Raw genomic sequence first — 14,058 nt, forward strand, 5'->3', positions numbered from 1 at the left:
GCGGCGGGGGTCACGTGGGGGGTGGGGGGGTGTGGGCGCGGGCGGTGCCGGGAGAGGGGCGGTGGCGGCGGCGCAAGATGGCGGGGTGCGGCGCGGGGCTGTGCTGCAGCTGCTGCCCGCGGTGCTGCGGCGAGCGGGAGAGCCGCACCCCTGAGGAGCTGGTACGGCCGCTGCCCCTGCCCCTGCCCCGCGGCCTGCGGGGCTCCCCGCCTCAGCCTCTGGTGCCGCAGCCCCCGCTGTCCCGGTCCCCCAAAGCACCGTTGTTGGCCCCAGCTCCCGCTGGGCCTGGCAGCGCAGCCCCTGCGCCCAGCACCTCAGGCGGTGCTGAGCCTCCTGCCCGCCTCGGGGCTCGTCCTGCCCGGCTCAGCACCGCTCCTGCTGGGGGAGTTGGGTGCGGGGGCAGTGTCCAGCTGCCCAGAGCGGGGTAGCGCTGCCCGTGCAAGTGTCTTGTCCTGTGCCCTGTGAATTGTTGATGTGAAGGAAGGGGGGACGTGGGCTTGGCACACTGCTTTACCTCCACACAGCGGCCCTTTACAACATAGTAACGTAATATATTCGTGCTGAAGGGCAAGCTTTAAGGTAAGGCCCGATATATAGTCACCCCAATGTAAGTGGTGATCTGGTAAATCACACCCAAGCTTTACAACCATCAGTGGGCTAAGTCTTCCCTGATTTTAGCCTTGCTACCAGTGTTTGTGAGCACCAGCGTATGCATGCATTCCCCTGATGTTTTTTCATTCCCATGTTCTTTGTTTGTTTTGTAGACAATCCTAGGAGAAACTCATGAAGAGGAAGATGAGATCCTTCCACGCAAAGACTATGAGGTGGGAAGTTAACTGATACCAGCTTGTGAAACTGACGTGGCAAGAACTACAGACAGGTTTTGATCTGTTTGAATTTACAATGGGGTAGGCACTTAACTTGCATCACTGTAGCTAGGTTGTATTGGTACCAACAGAAATACCAGGAGCTGTTGTGCTTGCAAACACCTGTTGCTTATCATTTGATGGTGGCGTTTGTAGATTAATGCCCAGTGCTCTGAGTTTGCTGCCCAAGTCAGACTCCTATTGAGAAAATGCGTTTTCTGAATCTGTTACGTTGTTCCCCTGTTTTAACATGAGTTTACAGGCTCTTGTGGTCCTATGTCATCGTGACCGTGAAAAAGTATCTATAACTAGTTGGTCACTGTTGCTTTACTGCTGTCTGTGGTGTCATGCTGGCTCAGAGCAGATCTTACCTATCACATCCTGATTCTTACAGGAGACTTTTAATTTTTATGTGTCTGTATGGTGGCCCTGAGCTGTTCAGAGCAGTTGCTCTCAGCATGGATGTCGCCAAGTTGTTGCTGTTTGTTTTAACATCAACCTGTTACTGTTTGGCTTGAAAAGGGGAAGCTGATGTGGGTAGAAGCTAACGGTACTTCGTTCCTACAATGGGGCAACTATTACTTTTAATTTTCTCCTGTGATAAGGTTAAGAACTGGTGCTGCCTGTCTGGAAAGGAACTCGTTTCTAGCGCTCTTGCTGTAGTGAAGGATTAGATTTCATGTTATCCCCTGCACTGTAAAACTGGACACGCTTAAAGTCTAAATCTGTACATTGTGACTTTAACTTAAAGTTGTATTAATCACTGGTTTGGTTCTTTCTCATCTTTGGCAGTGAATTTTGGTCTGTTCTTTCACTTCCCAATTCTCTGAGTCTGCCTCTACTGGAAATATTTAAGTGAAGTTGTTTATGGAAGTTCTTCTCCTACAATTGTTTGCCAAACCTACTGTGGGGTTGTAATGACTTCTGTAATCTTTAGCAAGGCCTTCTGCCCATAGCGTTTTGCACAATCCGTGGGAGATGATTCTCTTACATTGCCCTTTTGGCATTCTTCCAGAGCTTGGATTACGATCGCTGTATCAATGACCCATACCTGGAAGTTTTGGAGAGCATGGACAACAAGGTAAGATTTTTTTTTTTTCTTTCAGTAGCTTGAGAGCTAAAGCTGTAGAAATACCTTCCACTACGGGAAGTTTATTTTTTTCTTCTTTATGGTAGAAATTCTCTCATTTTTTTGATGAAAAGAGTAAAAATAAGTGTAGAGATTGTAGCTCCCAGCATCTGTTCTGATCCTTGCTTTCAGAGTGGATGGGGTGTTAAGCACTTCCATCTCTCTGTTTTCAGTTTGCTGTTGTCACTATGTTCTGTTGATTTATCACTATAGCTGCAATTCACCTGTGGAGCCCAAATCCACCTTTATCTGGTTTCTCTTTGTATGTTGCTTTGACTTGGCTTTTTAAAAATCCTTTTCCTACACAGAAAGCACGGAAGTATGAAGCAGTGAAGTGGGTGATGGTTTTCGCCATTGGAGTCTGCACAGGACTGGTAAGCGTCATGGTGTTTGGGGAATGAAGACACTTCACGACACTAGGCAGGGATAATTTAGAAGTCAATGGCAAAAGAGAAAAGAGGAGATACCATTCACTGTCACGAAGTGGAGAGCTTAGTAGTTGGAGGTGGCTTTTGGGAATTACAGCATGTTGCTCATAGATTATTTTCCAAGAGGACTTTTTTTTGCTTTCCTTTCAGATCTTGCTGTGTTTTCGTTGCGAAGTATTCTGGCAAATTCTTTAATTCTGTGTACAGGAAAACTTGTCCAAAGTTAGCGGTTAATCCAATAGGATGCCAGTTTACAGTTGAGCTGTATTTGTTCTGTTTGGCAATACTTTCTTCACTGTACGTGCTTGAAAACTAGTTTTGCTGACTGTATGCCTCAGTTAAAGTTAGCTTTTTTCTGTACCCTGAAGTACGTTTTAGGTGTTTTTAAAAAAAAAAAAAAAAGGCTACCAGTTTAATATTCTGAAGTATATCTCTTCAGGAATAATTCTGGGATGGATCTGTCAAAGTGAGAACAAGGGAGGCAGAAGATCTGAGCTTTGTAAGCTACTTTACTCTGAAGAATGCTTTTGATTTCCTTTTCCTTTGTCCTCCCTCATGCATACTCATGGTAGGGCTTGCTAGGAGGTGGTCTTTGGTACATGTATGTAGTAATTTCTGATGACAGGTCTGTTTTTTTTTTTTTTTCATAGGTGGGCCTCTTCGTGGATTTCTTCGTGCGACTCTTTACCCAGCTCAAGTTCCGGGTAGTACAGAGCTGTATCTTTTACCTAGCGTTTGGTGTCTGGTTAGGCTTGAGTGACCTTTTTCTTTCTGTTGCTCAGAACAGCTGACTCGTAGACATCTGCTGCCACTCACATTGTTGATTAATCAAGTTTACAACTTGCTTATGTAATTCAGCTCTCGAAACCAAGGAAGTGGTTCGAATACCAATATATGGACAAAGGCTAATCACTGAAAGAGTGACTGGTTTCTCTTCCTTGTATATTAACTCTGAGCTCTGAAAAGGAGACCTGTCTTCTTGATGGGTTGTGTCATCTGTCCTGGCTGGGGTAGGAAGCACAAACTTTGCTCCTGATGCCCATGGGACCCCCAGACAGTACCAAATGGTTGTGTGTTGGTGGGAAGAATGTCGTTTCTTTCCTTGACCCTCTCTGCAGCAGTGGAAGAATGCACAGAGAAAGGCTGTCTTGCCTTGTCTTTGCTGGAGCTGCTGGGGTTCAACCTGACCTTTGTTTTTCTTGCAAGTCTTCTGGTCCTCATCCAAGTAAGATTTAAGTTTGCTGCTGCTCTTTACATAGGCTTCATTTGCTCTCGTGTGGTCCTGGACATGAAGTTTCCTTCTTGTCCGTAGCACTTACTGCCCAAAGGCATTGTACCAACTTCAGAGTGCTAATTGATTTAGCTAAACAGTGTTTCTCGTTCCCTTGCCGTGCTCTCTGACTGCGATACTGTCAGTCAGCTATGAAGTCGATGCAAGACAGCGTCAGTGTTTTCCTTTCTGCAGCCTGTGGCAGCTGGATCAGGAATTCCTGAAATTAAGTGCTACCTCAATGGGGTAAAAGTTCCAGGGGTTGTGCGGCTCCGGACAGTCGTGTGCAAAGCTATGGGAGTGCTCTTCAGTGTGGCAGGAGGTAAGAAGTGCTGCGGTGTCTTCATCTTTTTGGGGTAAGAAATCACCGAAGGGGGAGAAATGAAGGGGAAGGGCGTGGAAAGTTTCTCTTTCGTTCCTGTGAAATGATTTTGGGCCGGAGCCAGGTTGTGAGCCCTGGATACATACAGGGAGTAGAAAAGTAGATAAGACAGACGGATCAGGACTATCAGGGGAACAGATACTTTACTAGGTGGTCTAGTCAGAAGTGGCTCTTTGTGGCTCAGTCCAAGAAGGAGACCTGAGAATTCTCCAGAATGCGTTATGTAGAGTAACCTGAAGGCTGTGCTGTAGGCAGAAGGGCATGGTAACCTGGAGAGTTCAGAGTCCTTGAAACAACGGTTTTTGAATACTTCCACCCACTTGGAGTGCAAAGTCTGTGCAAGTCTGTTCACAAACATCTTGGGGGGAAACGGGCCAGCAGCTCTCTTCACCTTGAGAGGAGAGGGCGTAGCTGCCTGAACTCAGCTGAGGTTTCGGAAATTACCGAGATACTTTTATGGCCTGGTACAGGGAGGTTGTGCTATGCCATGGGAGTGGTGAGCTGATCTCTCCTGCCATTGTCAGCAGGGGAGAGGGTGGGGAGCATGCTGTCTCATCAGTCCTGTTTTTCCAGGTCTTTTTGTTGGGAAGGAGGGTCCAATGATCCACAGTGGTGCTGTCGTAGGTGCAGGTTTGCCACAGGTTAGTGCTGGCCTGGGTCACTGAGATGGGTGAGCTCTGGAGGCCGTTTATCCCTTTCCTGACTGAAATGCAGCGTTGCATTGGGTTGCCTCTTGGCCACAGTGCTGAGTACCATGCCTTTGCTTGACTACCATCCTTGGTCTCCCGCGGATGCCTACTCATAGCTCAGTTTGGTGCTAGAGGAGTACAGGGTGTTGGTGTGTCTGTGCTAAGTGGGGCAGAAAAGAAAATGATTCTGTTTGTCACTCTCCCACTGAGGTGGGAGTAGAGCTTAACATCTCTTGTAAGCTAAGAGCAAACTCTGCAGAATATTGCGTAGAGACCAGCAGTTCACACCACTGCTTTGTAAGAGTACTGTGAGGAGAAGGTTTCCTTCTCCCGTGTTCCTAAAGCTTTGCTTTCTGTGTAGTTCCAGAGCATCTCTTTGAGGAAGATCCAGTTTAACTTCCCGTATTTCCGCAGTGACAGGTACTGTATCCAGGATGGGGAGAGGGAGGAAAAGGGGAGAGAGAGGGTGGTGAATGAGCAGACTTCCTCGGGAGGAGGGTGGCTGCCTGGGATGAATCAGGTTTTTTTCAGTTTCTGTCTAGTACCCTGCAGTCTCATTCTGCTGGAGGACAGCACCAGGATACATAACTTGATTCTTCCATGCTACCCTTAAGGGATCCCGACTGGTCTCCATGTTCGTTGATGTTCTCTTGTACTGCTCAGCAAATCTCTACCCATTTAAAACCTTTAATCTGGATGGTTAAATGGCATCATTATTGGTAACAAGGTCAGTTATGCACCTGGTACGAACAAGATTGGACCAGCCTTCTCTGGAGCCTCCTGCAAGTGAACAAGAGCTTGTCCTTCCCTCACTGGAATTCTTTCAAGTGATGCTGGAGCACCGTGGTTTGGGATGTTTCCTCGTATGCTTAGCAGTCACGTAGTGCCACGGTGCTTTGCCCTGTATTGGTGCTCTAGAGAGAGCATATGCTGCTGCAACAACTTACTGAAAAAATGGTGTCTGCAGTGGCCAGTTCTTCTTGCAGCTGTCACTTGTGTATCTGTGGGATATATCAATAAACGGTCCCTTACTTTGCAGAATATAAGCATGTTCACAACTCTGCAAAGCTGACATTGTTTTCCTTTTCAGGGATAAAAGGGACTTTGTATCTGCTGGAGCTGCTGCAGGGGTTGCAGCTGCCTTTGGAGCCCCAATTGGGGGTACTCTTTTCAGCTTGGAAGAAGGTTCCTCCTTCTGGAATCAGGGACTTACGTGGAAAGTGGTAAGTAATGACTCTGGCTCTTTCTGTTTCTCTTTGAGCTGCACCTTGGGGAGAGCTTATCTGTGAGGGCATTTGCATTATCCTGTGTCCCCTGCCCTGGTAGGGAAGAGATTGCCTTCTCTATCAGTGCCCCAGAATTACTACAGGTCAACGGCAGAGATTAATCTGGTACTATCTAGAACTGCCGGATAACTCTGTAGGTGGCAGATTTATTGTACCTGAAAGAAAAAGTTTTTGTACCTGGACCTTTGCAGCCCAGTTCTTTGGGAGCAGACAGAATTAAGCAGGTGCTGGACTTCTTTCTGCTGTCCTCTGCCTTGGGGAGCTGTATTGCAGCAATGCCCTGTGCCTTCTAGTTACGGATTTCTCTGCCTCGTGCTTGCTTTCATGATGTAGATGGTTTTTCGATGAGTGTATCACATCTCATGATGCTTTTGGCATTTCTCATGCCAAATGTCATGTTGATGGGATTCATCTAGTCTACTCTTTCACAGCAGGGATGAAATGAGCGAGGGATTTGCCAAAATTGCAACTCTCTCTGAGCCAATGAAGACTTCGATTGCAACTCCAAACAAGCTGTGTTAGTGCCTTGTAATTGATTTCTAACTACAAATCAGCATCTGTGACAAAAAAAAAGTCACTGCAGGAATTACTGGGTGAAATTCCTAACTCTTCTTGTGAGAGAAGCCAGATCAGATAGGGTAGTGCGTTCTGGCCCTGCTCTCTTCTGCAGCAGGGAGTGGGCACTAAAACCGCAGTAGGACTGTTGTTGTAAAGCTTGATGTTCCATAAGCTTGATGTTCACGTAGCTTGATGTCCGTTGTCATAAATGCTTTGATCACATTGAACCATAAGTCTCAAGGAAGAGCTAACTGTGCCAGTCTTAATTTGGGGAGTTTTTATTTCTTCTAATTTTTCAACTTCCTTAGCTTTTCTGTTCCATGGCTGCCACCTTCACCCTGAATTTCTTCCGCTCTGGGATTCAGTTTGGAAGTTGGGGATCTTTCCAGCTCCCTGGGCTGCTCAACTTTGGGGAGTTTAAGGTAAAATTTAGCGCTATTATTTTTCCCCCTTTAATCTCCTGTCAGTTCAGTGTTTTTCTGGTTTTGTGGTTACGTGCTTGTATTTGAGTAGCTGATGTGTAGCAGGAACACACTGGTAGCCTATGGCAGTGTTCTGCTATGGTCATTGCTGCTGAAAGTCTCCTGCTGTCAAGACAGAAAGAAGTGTTGGTAGGAAATTGCAATGCCCAATGCTTTTCTTACATTTTTTTGCACGTAGTGCCCTGAGTCTGATAAGAAATGCCACCTCTGGACAGCTGTGGACTTGGGGTTCTTCATTCTGATGGGGATCGTAGGAGGCCTTCTTGGAGCCACCTTCAACTGCTTAAACAAGAGGCTCGCCAAGTACCGCATGCGAAATGTGCATCCGAAACCAAAGCTGGTCAGGTATTTGTGCTTTCTTGAGTTCGTGTGGGTGTGTCTGATCTGTGTTCAGTGTCCCAGTGCAAATGCATTGATCTGGAAGACCACTGGGAGGGGCTGGTGGAAAACCTGTTCCTATTTGTTATTGAAATCAAAAATGAAGCATCCATGGAACTTAAATGAACACCAGAAACCAGATGTTACAATCTCTCTACATTTCTGTAATTACTATGGTGTTATAAGGAAAGCTGTAACCCTCTTCTAATGGCTGTGAAGAGGGCTCTTTATCATAGTGGCTACAGCTGAGCAAACTGGAGCTTCGTCTCCATGCAGGATTTTTGTCTTGTCCAAACAGATGTGGAAAGAATAGCTGAATCCAGCTTTTTTACATTATTATTATCTCGGATAATTAAATCCACAACTGAGCTCTGTGGTATTTAGAGAATTGCCATGTAATTCTGGAAAATAATGTCTGGTGTAGACAGAATTCCTAAATAAGAAGCTCATTTAAAAAAAAAAAAGTATTTCAGTAGCTAGAAAAGAAATATGAAAGACTATGCATCAGTCTGTCCAGTTCTGTCTAGACGAGACAGACTTTTTACCCTGTAAAAATATAGAGAACATTGTTTCCATGTGAACAGTCTCATCACCAAACCCTGCCCTTTAGGTTTTTATATGCGTCTGTGTTCTGAGAGCAGAAATAGTGCCGTTTTGGGGCCGGCAATGAAAAAGGGAAGTTAACTTAATCCTGGCAACCGAGCCATAATTCAGCTTGACTTGCAAGCTCCCCTGCTTCAAATATTAAGCTGCTGTGACTGCTTCTTCTTACAACCATTTAAAAGTTGTGAAGAGGCTGGACTGGGTTACAGGTCTGAGTGCAGCTTCAGTGTATGGTTTCTGCTGTGTGCTTGCAGAGTCTTGGAGAGCCTGCTGGTGTCGCTGACTACCACGGTTGTAGTTTTTGTAGCCTCCATGGTTCTGGGGGAATGCCGGCAGATGTCTTCCACGAGTCACAGTGGCAATGACACTTTGAGCGTGCAGGTGAGGAATCTTCCATGAAGATTGTAGGTCTCCTTCATATTGTTCCTCCCTTCAGAGAAGCACAGGCAGGTATTGAGCCTTGATGGCATGCAGCACCTACAGAGAACTTGAGTTAAAACCTGTGGACATTTGTAGGACCTTAAAGTGACAATGAAAGCTGCGCTTTCTGCTTTTGTAGTTTGACAAAGCAGCTCAGACTGTGAATCAGGGAGCCTACTGTCTGCAGGCCTAATGTCTGCTATTGATATTTTGGTCTGAACATGTCAAACTGTGGGCGGACACCGTATACAGAAGGGTAACTCCTGTTCTGCACAAAGGCTAACATAGCAGGGAGTGGATTTTAACTGTTTGTGTCCTTTGTGTCCTGCATCAGGGTATGTCAGAAGATGTGAATTCAAGCATCAAAACTTTTTTCTGCCCAAATGAAACCTACAATGACATGGCCACACTCTTCTTCAACCCTCAGGAGTCAGCTATCCTGCAGCTCTTCCACCAAGATGGTGAGTAGCTAGCAGACAATGCCTCATGCCATCCTCAGGCTTCAGAGCTTCATCTTGCTTGAAACGGTTTCGTTAAATGGACCACAAAGCTAACAGCCTCTTCAAGCCTTTATGGCTCAAGAGGACTGCTGGTACAAAGGCTTAACGTCCCCTCTCTGGGAAGAAAGGCCTGCTTTTCCTTTTTTTCCACTTATTCAATGTTTTCATGTGTGTTTGGACTGGAAGACTGTTTTGAGATGGGTCTGCTGTGAGCTGAGGGGTGGATGGTGTGAGACTTACCATCTGTCCAGCAGGCCTTTTCCCCTCTAGTCATGATTCTTCTTGTGTTACAGGTACTTTCAGCCCAGTCACACTCTCCTTGTTCTTCCTTCTCTATTTCTTACTTTCCTGCTGGACATACGGGATCTCTGTGCCCAGTGGTCTCTTTGTGCCATCACTGCTTTGTGGGGCTGCCTTCGGACGTCTGGTCGCCAACCTCCTCAAAAGGTGCATTGAGTGTGTGTGAGAGATGTGCTGCAAATGCATGCTGACCTCTCAGTCAGGTTATTCTAATCTCGGGGCTCTGTCTTGCCCTAGCTACATCGGCCTGGATCACATCTACTCAGGAACATTCGCACTGATCGGAGCAGCAGCATTCCTGGGAGGAGTGGTCCGGATGACAATTAGCCTGACTGTCATCCTAATTGAATCCACTAATGAGATCACCTATGGGCTCCCGATAATGATCACCCTCATGGTGAGTGCAGGGTCTTGGCTCTAGCTTCTTGAACATGTACTAGCTGTAAACCTCTTCCTTTCAGGGCAGTGATGAGCCAAGAAGTCTTGTATTTGGATCAACAACTCAGTACACCCTCTGTTTGTTCTGCAGGTAGCCAAGTGGACAGGAGACTTTTTCAACAAAGGCATCTATGACATCCATGTGAACTTGCGAGGCGTACCTCTCCTGGAGTGGGAAACAGAGGTGGAAATGGATAAGTAAGGCTGCTCCTCTTGGCAGGACTGTGGGTTAGAGTTTGTCATAGGGTTCTTGGCTCAGAAAGGAATGCTGTAATGGGGGGATGATGCGTCATGTCCAATGAACCTGGCTGCACCAACTGCTGTGAGAAGAGTTGAAAGTTGTGCATCAGGCCTGCAGCAGGAAAGAGGTGCCTGGAGCCCTTGCTGGGGAGGAGTGGACAGGTGGAGATCTGAGAAATGAATTTGTGAGGCTTGGGAAGAAGCTTGATATGAAGCATGGAGCAATCTTGGGTTTTTCTGTTTCCTCAGACTACGAGCCAGTGACATCATGGAACCCAACCTGACTTACGTCTACCCCCACACCCGTATTCAATCCCTTGTTAGCATCTTGCGCACAACGGTTCATCACGCCTTCCCTGTCGTGACTGAGAACCGGGGCAATGAGAGGGAGTTCATGAAGGGAAATCAGCTGATAAGTAACAACATCAAATTCAAGGTAAGAAGTTGATTGTTCAGTAGGTTGAAAGGGTAAAGAGCTTGGTTGTGCAGGTAGAAGGTCCCTTCCTTTGTTATCATAGAATCATTCAGATTGGAAAAGACCTTTAAGAATCATCTAGTCCAACCTTTAACCTGTACTGACAATTTTAATATTGTCAATGCAGGATTCAGATCAGACATGAGCAATTACTGAAATACAGAGTTTTCAGAAATGCAATTTCATTCCATTCTCCTGGTTATGACAAAGGCAGAACAGTGGTCTGCGTTAGTATAGAAGCAAAACTGAACAGGACTTTAAGTAACCAGTTTAGTATAGAGGTGGAAAAATCTTGGATTCAGCACTGAAGTACTGAACCCGCCCTTGAGATCAGGAATGGTTGCCTAACTGCTTCTCTCCTTCGCGGGAGGGGGAATGGGGAGAATGCTTTAACTTCCTGGGAAACTTGAAATTTAAGGTTGGAATAAGCCACGTGTTTGTGGCATACCTGTGCTCTAGCAAAAAGGGTGCCTGACTTCCTAAATTGCAGATTTCCTGCCAGAGGAGAGTACAGTCCTACTAGCTATTCTTACAACTACTGCGACAGCACTAAGGAACACTTTATCTGGTGATTGAAAGCTACAAAAAATAATTTACAGTTAGCTACTCTTTGATAATTGTTGACCTGCTTAATGGGTATCTGAAAATTGTTGTATCCAGAAATCTAGCATTCTCACCCGAGCTGGAGAGCAGCGCAAACGGAGTCAGTCCATGAAGTCCTACCCTTCAAGTGAGTTGCGTAACATGTGTGACGAGCACATAACAACGGAGGAGCCACCAGAGAAGGAGGATTTGCTACAACAGATGCTAGAGAGAAGGTGAGATACTAGTAGGAACAAAGGTAGGGAAACAAGGTATTTCTTAACATTGGGATGTGTTGTGGTGCTTTGTACAGTCCCTGTTATTTCATATGCTGGAGGAAACAGTACAAGTATCCATGTTGTCAGGAGAAGTAACTTGTCAGTACCCATCAGACAGTGCTGGGACGCAAACCTGTGCCTGAGTCCTGGGCTAATGACTTGATGACTCAATTGTTAAATTTCCATCAAACACCTGCCCAAAAAGTATTTCCTGGAGAGGATAGAATACCTGGGGAAATGACTTGTCTTTAGAAATTAGTGCCCTCTTGTCCACAAAAACCTGAGGGCTCTGCAAAGCTCACTCTTTAAAAGAGAAGAGCTGATGACCTTGTTACCATACTACTTAATACCATCTTTCTGGTAACTGGGCTGAGTCACTAGACTTTTACTGCAGTTATTTCACGTAAAAGCCCAGTGTAGTTAATCAGTTTCTAACCTACTGATTGTGACATGTACAGGTGAAGTTATGACCTGACACTCTATCACATGCTTCAGCTGTTACTAAAATCTGAGTAATTTGGCACTGAAAATTGCTTCAGTAGCAAGTAATCTGAAACTGAGAGTTAGGAGACTGTCTCCATTTTACTGCTTGTGTAATGCTCTGTATAATGGCACTTGACTGTTCTCTGATAGTTTGCTTGGAGAAAAGGCTTGCTTGTCTCTAGAAAGAATCCCTGAAATATTCTGGAGAAGGTTGCAAAGAGATGAAATAGCTGTTGGTTTGGAGGATGGTGTGTGTGTGTGTCTCGTTAGGTTCAAGTGACTTACAATATGTATTCGATCTGTTGCAGATATACGCCTTACCCCAATCTGTACCCTGACCAGTCTCCCAGTGAAGAGTGGACCATGGAGGAACGCTTCAGACCTCTGACCTTCCATGGCTTGATCTTGCGTTCGCAGCTGGTCACCCTCCTTGTCAGGGGAGTTTGTTACTCCGAGAGCCAGTCAGTAAGTCTGCCGAATCTGGAGTTGTAGCAGACATCTCCACCCTCTGAGCTAAGCAAGTTGGGGATGATATTTATAAGCTGCCATGAAGAATTCACCTATTTTTCCATTTTAAGGAATGCATCTTTGCTTTAAAAGCTGAAGGCAGGTAATGTGAATTCTCCCTTGCAGCTCTAGAAGAAAGAGAATGGAATTTCTGTTTAAGCAGCCCAAGGAAGAGAGAACAGCTACTGCATTTGGGGGGGAAAAAAAGCAACAACCAACAGAGTCTGCATAAAGATGCAGTCAAAACTGGAGAATGGAGGGCAGATCTTAAATACAAACAGGGAAACCGGCAGCATATACTTTGTGTTCTTAATGTCATGTGCCAAGGTCTTCGGAGATTGGCAGCTGTATTGCTAAGATCACTATGAGCATTTGTGTTTGAGGCCCAGCTTCCACAGTGCTATTTTGTTGCTGCTCTCCAGTGTTGAGTGTAGATATTTCAGAGGTTGGAGAGTATATCCATAAATCTCTGAACTCAATGCTTGTATGGGTTTGCACTTCCATTGCTGAATTCTGAACAGAGATGTTAGGAATGCCTTTGCAGAAGTTTTGTGTGTGGGCATGGAGGGAAGGCAGTCTGGGTAAGCACAGGGCGTTGGGAGGCATCATTTGCTGTGCTGCTTGCAGGCTGTGTACTCTCATGGAAGGCAACATATTGATTTGGTGGCATTTGGTTTAATTTCAGAGTGCAAGTCAGCCTCGTTTATCCCATGCAGAGATGTCAGAGGATTACCCTCGCTATCCAGATATCCATGACCTGGACCTCACGTTGCTGAACCCTCGCATGATAGTGGTAAGAGATGCACTGTGATGTGATAGTAAGACTCTGCCTGTCTGCTTTAGCTTCCTTCTAGATTTGATTTCTGCCTGAGGGTGAATGGACTGGCAAACTTCTGGTATTTATTAGGAGTTCTTAACATTTCAGTGAATTAGAGCAGCTGTAGCAATTGCTTGTTAGTGATTCTTGGAACTACTGAAAACGCCTCTTGTAAATAACGTTGTTATTTCTTCTTTCTTAGGATGTCACCCCATACATGAACCCGTCGCCCTTTGCTGTCTCTCCAAACACTCATGTGTCGCAAGTCTTTAACCTGTTCAGGACAATGGGACTCAGACATCTACCAGTTGTGAATGCAGTCGGAGAAGTAAGTCCTTATCTCAGTTTTGTCTTAGCTGAGTAAGGAAGCAGATGTGGTTTTTGCAATGCTTTCCCCTTTGAGAGAGTTGAGATCTGTTTTAACATCAAACAGGTATGTTTTAATGGGATCAGAATGTGGTCTTAAGGCTCTGAAGCAGTTGATTGCTGTGACTTCGTTACCATCCTTAGTGTCCAAGTCTGCTCCCCACCTTCACCCCAAAGGACAGGACACGCAGTCTGTCTCCTTTCTCAGGTTGGCAGCATGTGGAAGCTGTTACTGTCTTGCACCTTTTGACAGTCCTTGAGCTCATCAGAGGTCACTAATTTGGCTTCCCCTTTGACAGCTTTATTTGAGGTCAAGAGCAGGATTTCCTGAATGTTGGGCAGGAGGTTCTTCTTTTGGACAGAAACTTGCATTCTGTTCTTACTCATAGGAGTAGAAAAATAAAGAAGCTTTTGAATGGTTTGCGCTTGATTCACTGTACTTATCTCTTTGCCATCTACAGTGCTCAGAAATAGTCAGTAGGTGTCAGTAACTTCCTATCAGCATAATGAGAAACTTTCCTTAAGCCTGAACAAGGAAGCAAAATCCTGATGATGATAATAGCCTGAGCTGGTCTTTCCTT

General features: G+C 45.7%; 1 protein-coding gene across 2 annotated transcripts in view; it reads left to right on the top strand.

Annotated features, from left to right (window-relative positions):
* The first annotated feature begins 48 nt into the window (after positions 1–48).
* CLCN6 (chloride voltage-gated channel 6) overlaps positions 49–14,058 on the top strand; it is a 31,614-nt gene continuing 17,604 nt past the window's right edge. Inside the window, exons 1-22 of one of the 2 annotated variants that reach the window (XM_040533891.1) lie at positions 49–161; positions 765–824; positions 1,882–1,947; positions 2,304–2,369; positions 3,074–3,140; positions 3,542–3,648; positions 3,889–4,015; positions 4,649–4,716; positions 5,126–5,184; positions 5,855–5,987; positions 6,917–7,030; positions 7,269–7,435; positions 8,326–8,452; positions 8,826–8,952; positions 9,285–9,438; positions 9,529–9,688; positions 9,821–9,927; positions 10,219–10,405; positions 11,105–11,262; positions 12,096–12,252; positions 12,980–13,087; positions 13,314–13,439. In XM_040533891.1, the coding sequence (XP_040389825.1) occupies positions 78–161; positions 765–824; positions 1,882–1,947; positions 2,304–2,369; positions 3,074–3,140; positions 3,542–3,648; positions 3,889–4,015; positions 4,649–4,716; positions 5,126–5,184; positions 5,855–5,987; positions 6,917–7,030; positions 7,269–7,435; positions 8,326–8,452; positions 8,826–8,952; positions 9,285–9,438; positions 9,529–9,688; positions 9,821–9,927; positions 10,219–10,405; positions 11,105–11,262; positions 12,096–12,252; positions 12,980–13,087; positions 13,314–13,439 (2,529 nt within the window). In that variant the 5' untranslated portion in view covers positions 49–77. The remainder of the gene's footprint in view (positions 162–764; positions 825–1,881; positions 1,948–2,303; positions 2,370–3,073; positions 3,141–3,541; positions 3,649–3,888; positions 4,016–4,648; positions 4,717–5,125; positions 5,185–5,854; positions 5,988–6,916; positions 7,031–7,268; positions 7,436–8,325; positions 8,453–8,825; positions 8,953–9,284; positions 9,439–9,528; positions 9,689–9,820; positions 9,928–10,218; positions 10,406–11,104; positions 11,263–12,095; positions 12,253–12,979; positions 13,088–13,313; positions 13,440–14,058) is intronic. The other variant, XM_040533892.1, reaches the window with a different exon arrangement.

This window comes from Cygnus olor, chromosome 21 (genome assembly GCF_009769625.2).
Source record: "Cygnus olor isolate bCygOlo1 chromosome 21, bCygOlo1.pri.v2, whole genome shotgun sequence".
Lineage (NCBI taxonomy): Eukaryota > Metazoa > Chordata > Aves > Anseriformes > Anatidae > Cygnus > Cygnus olor.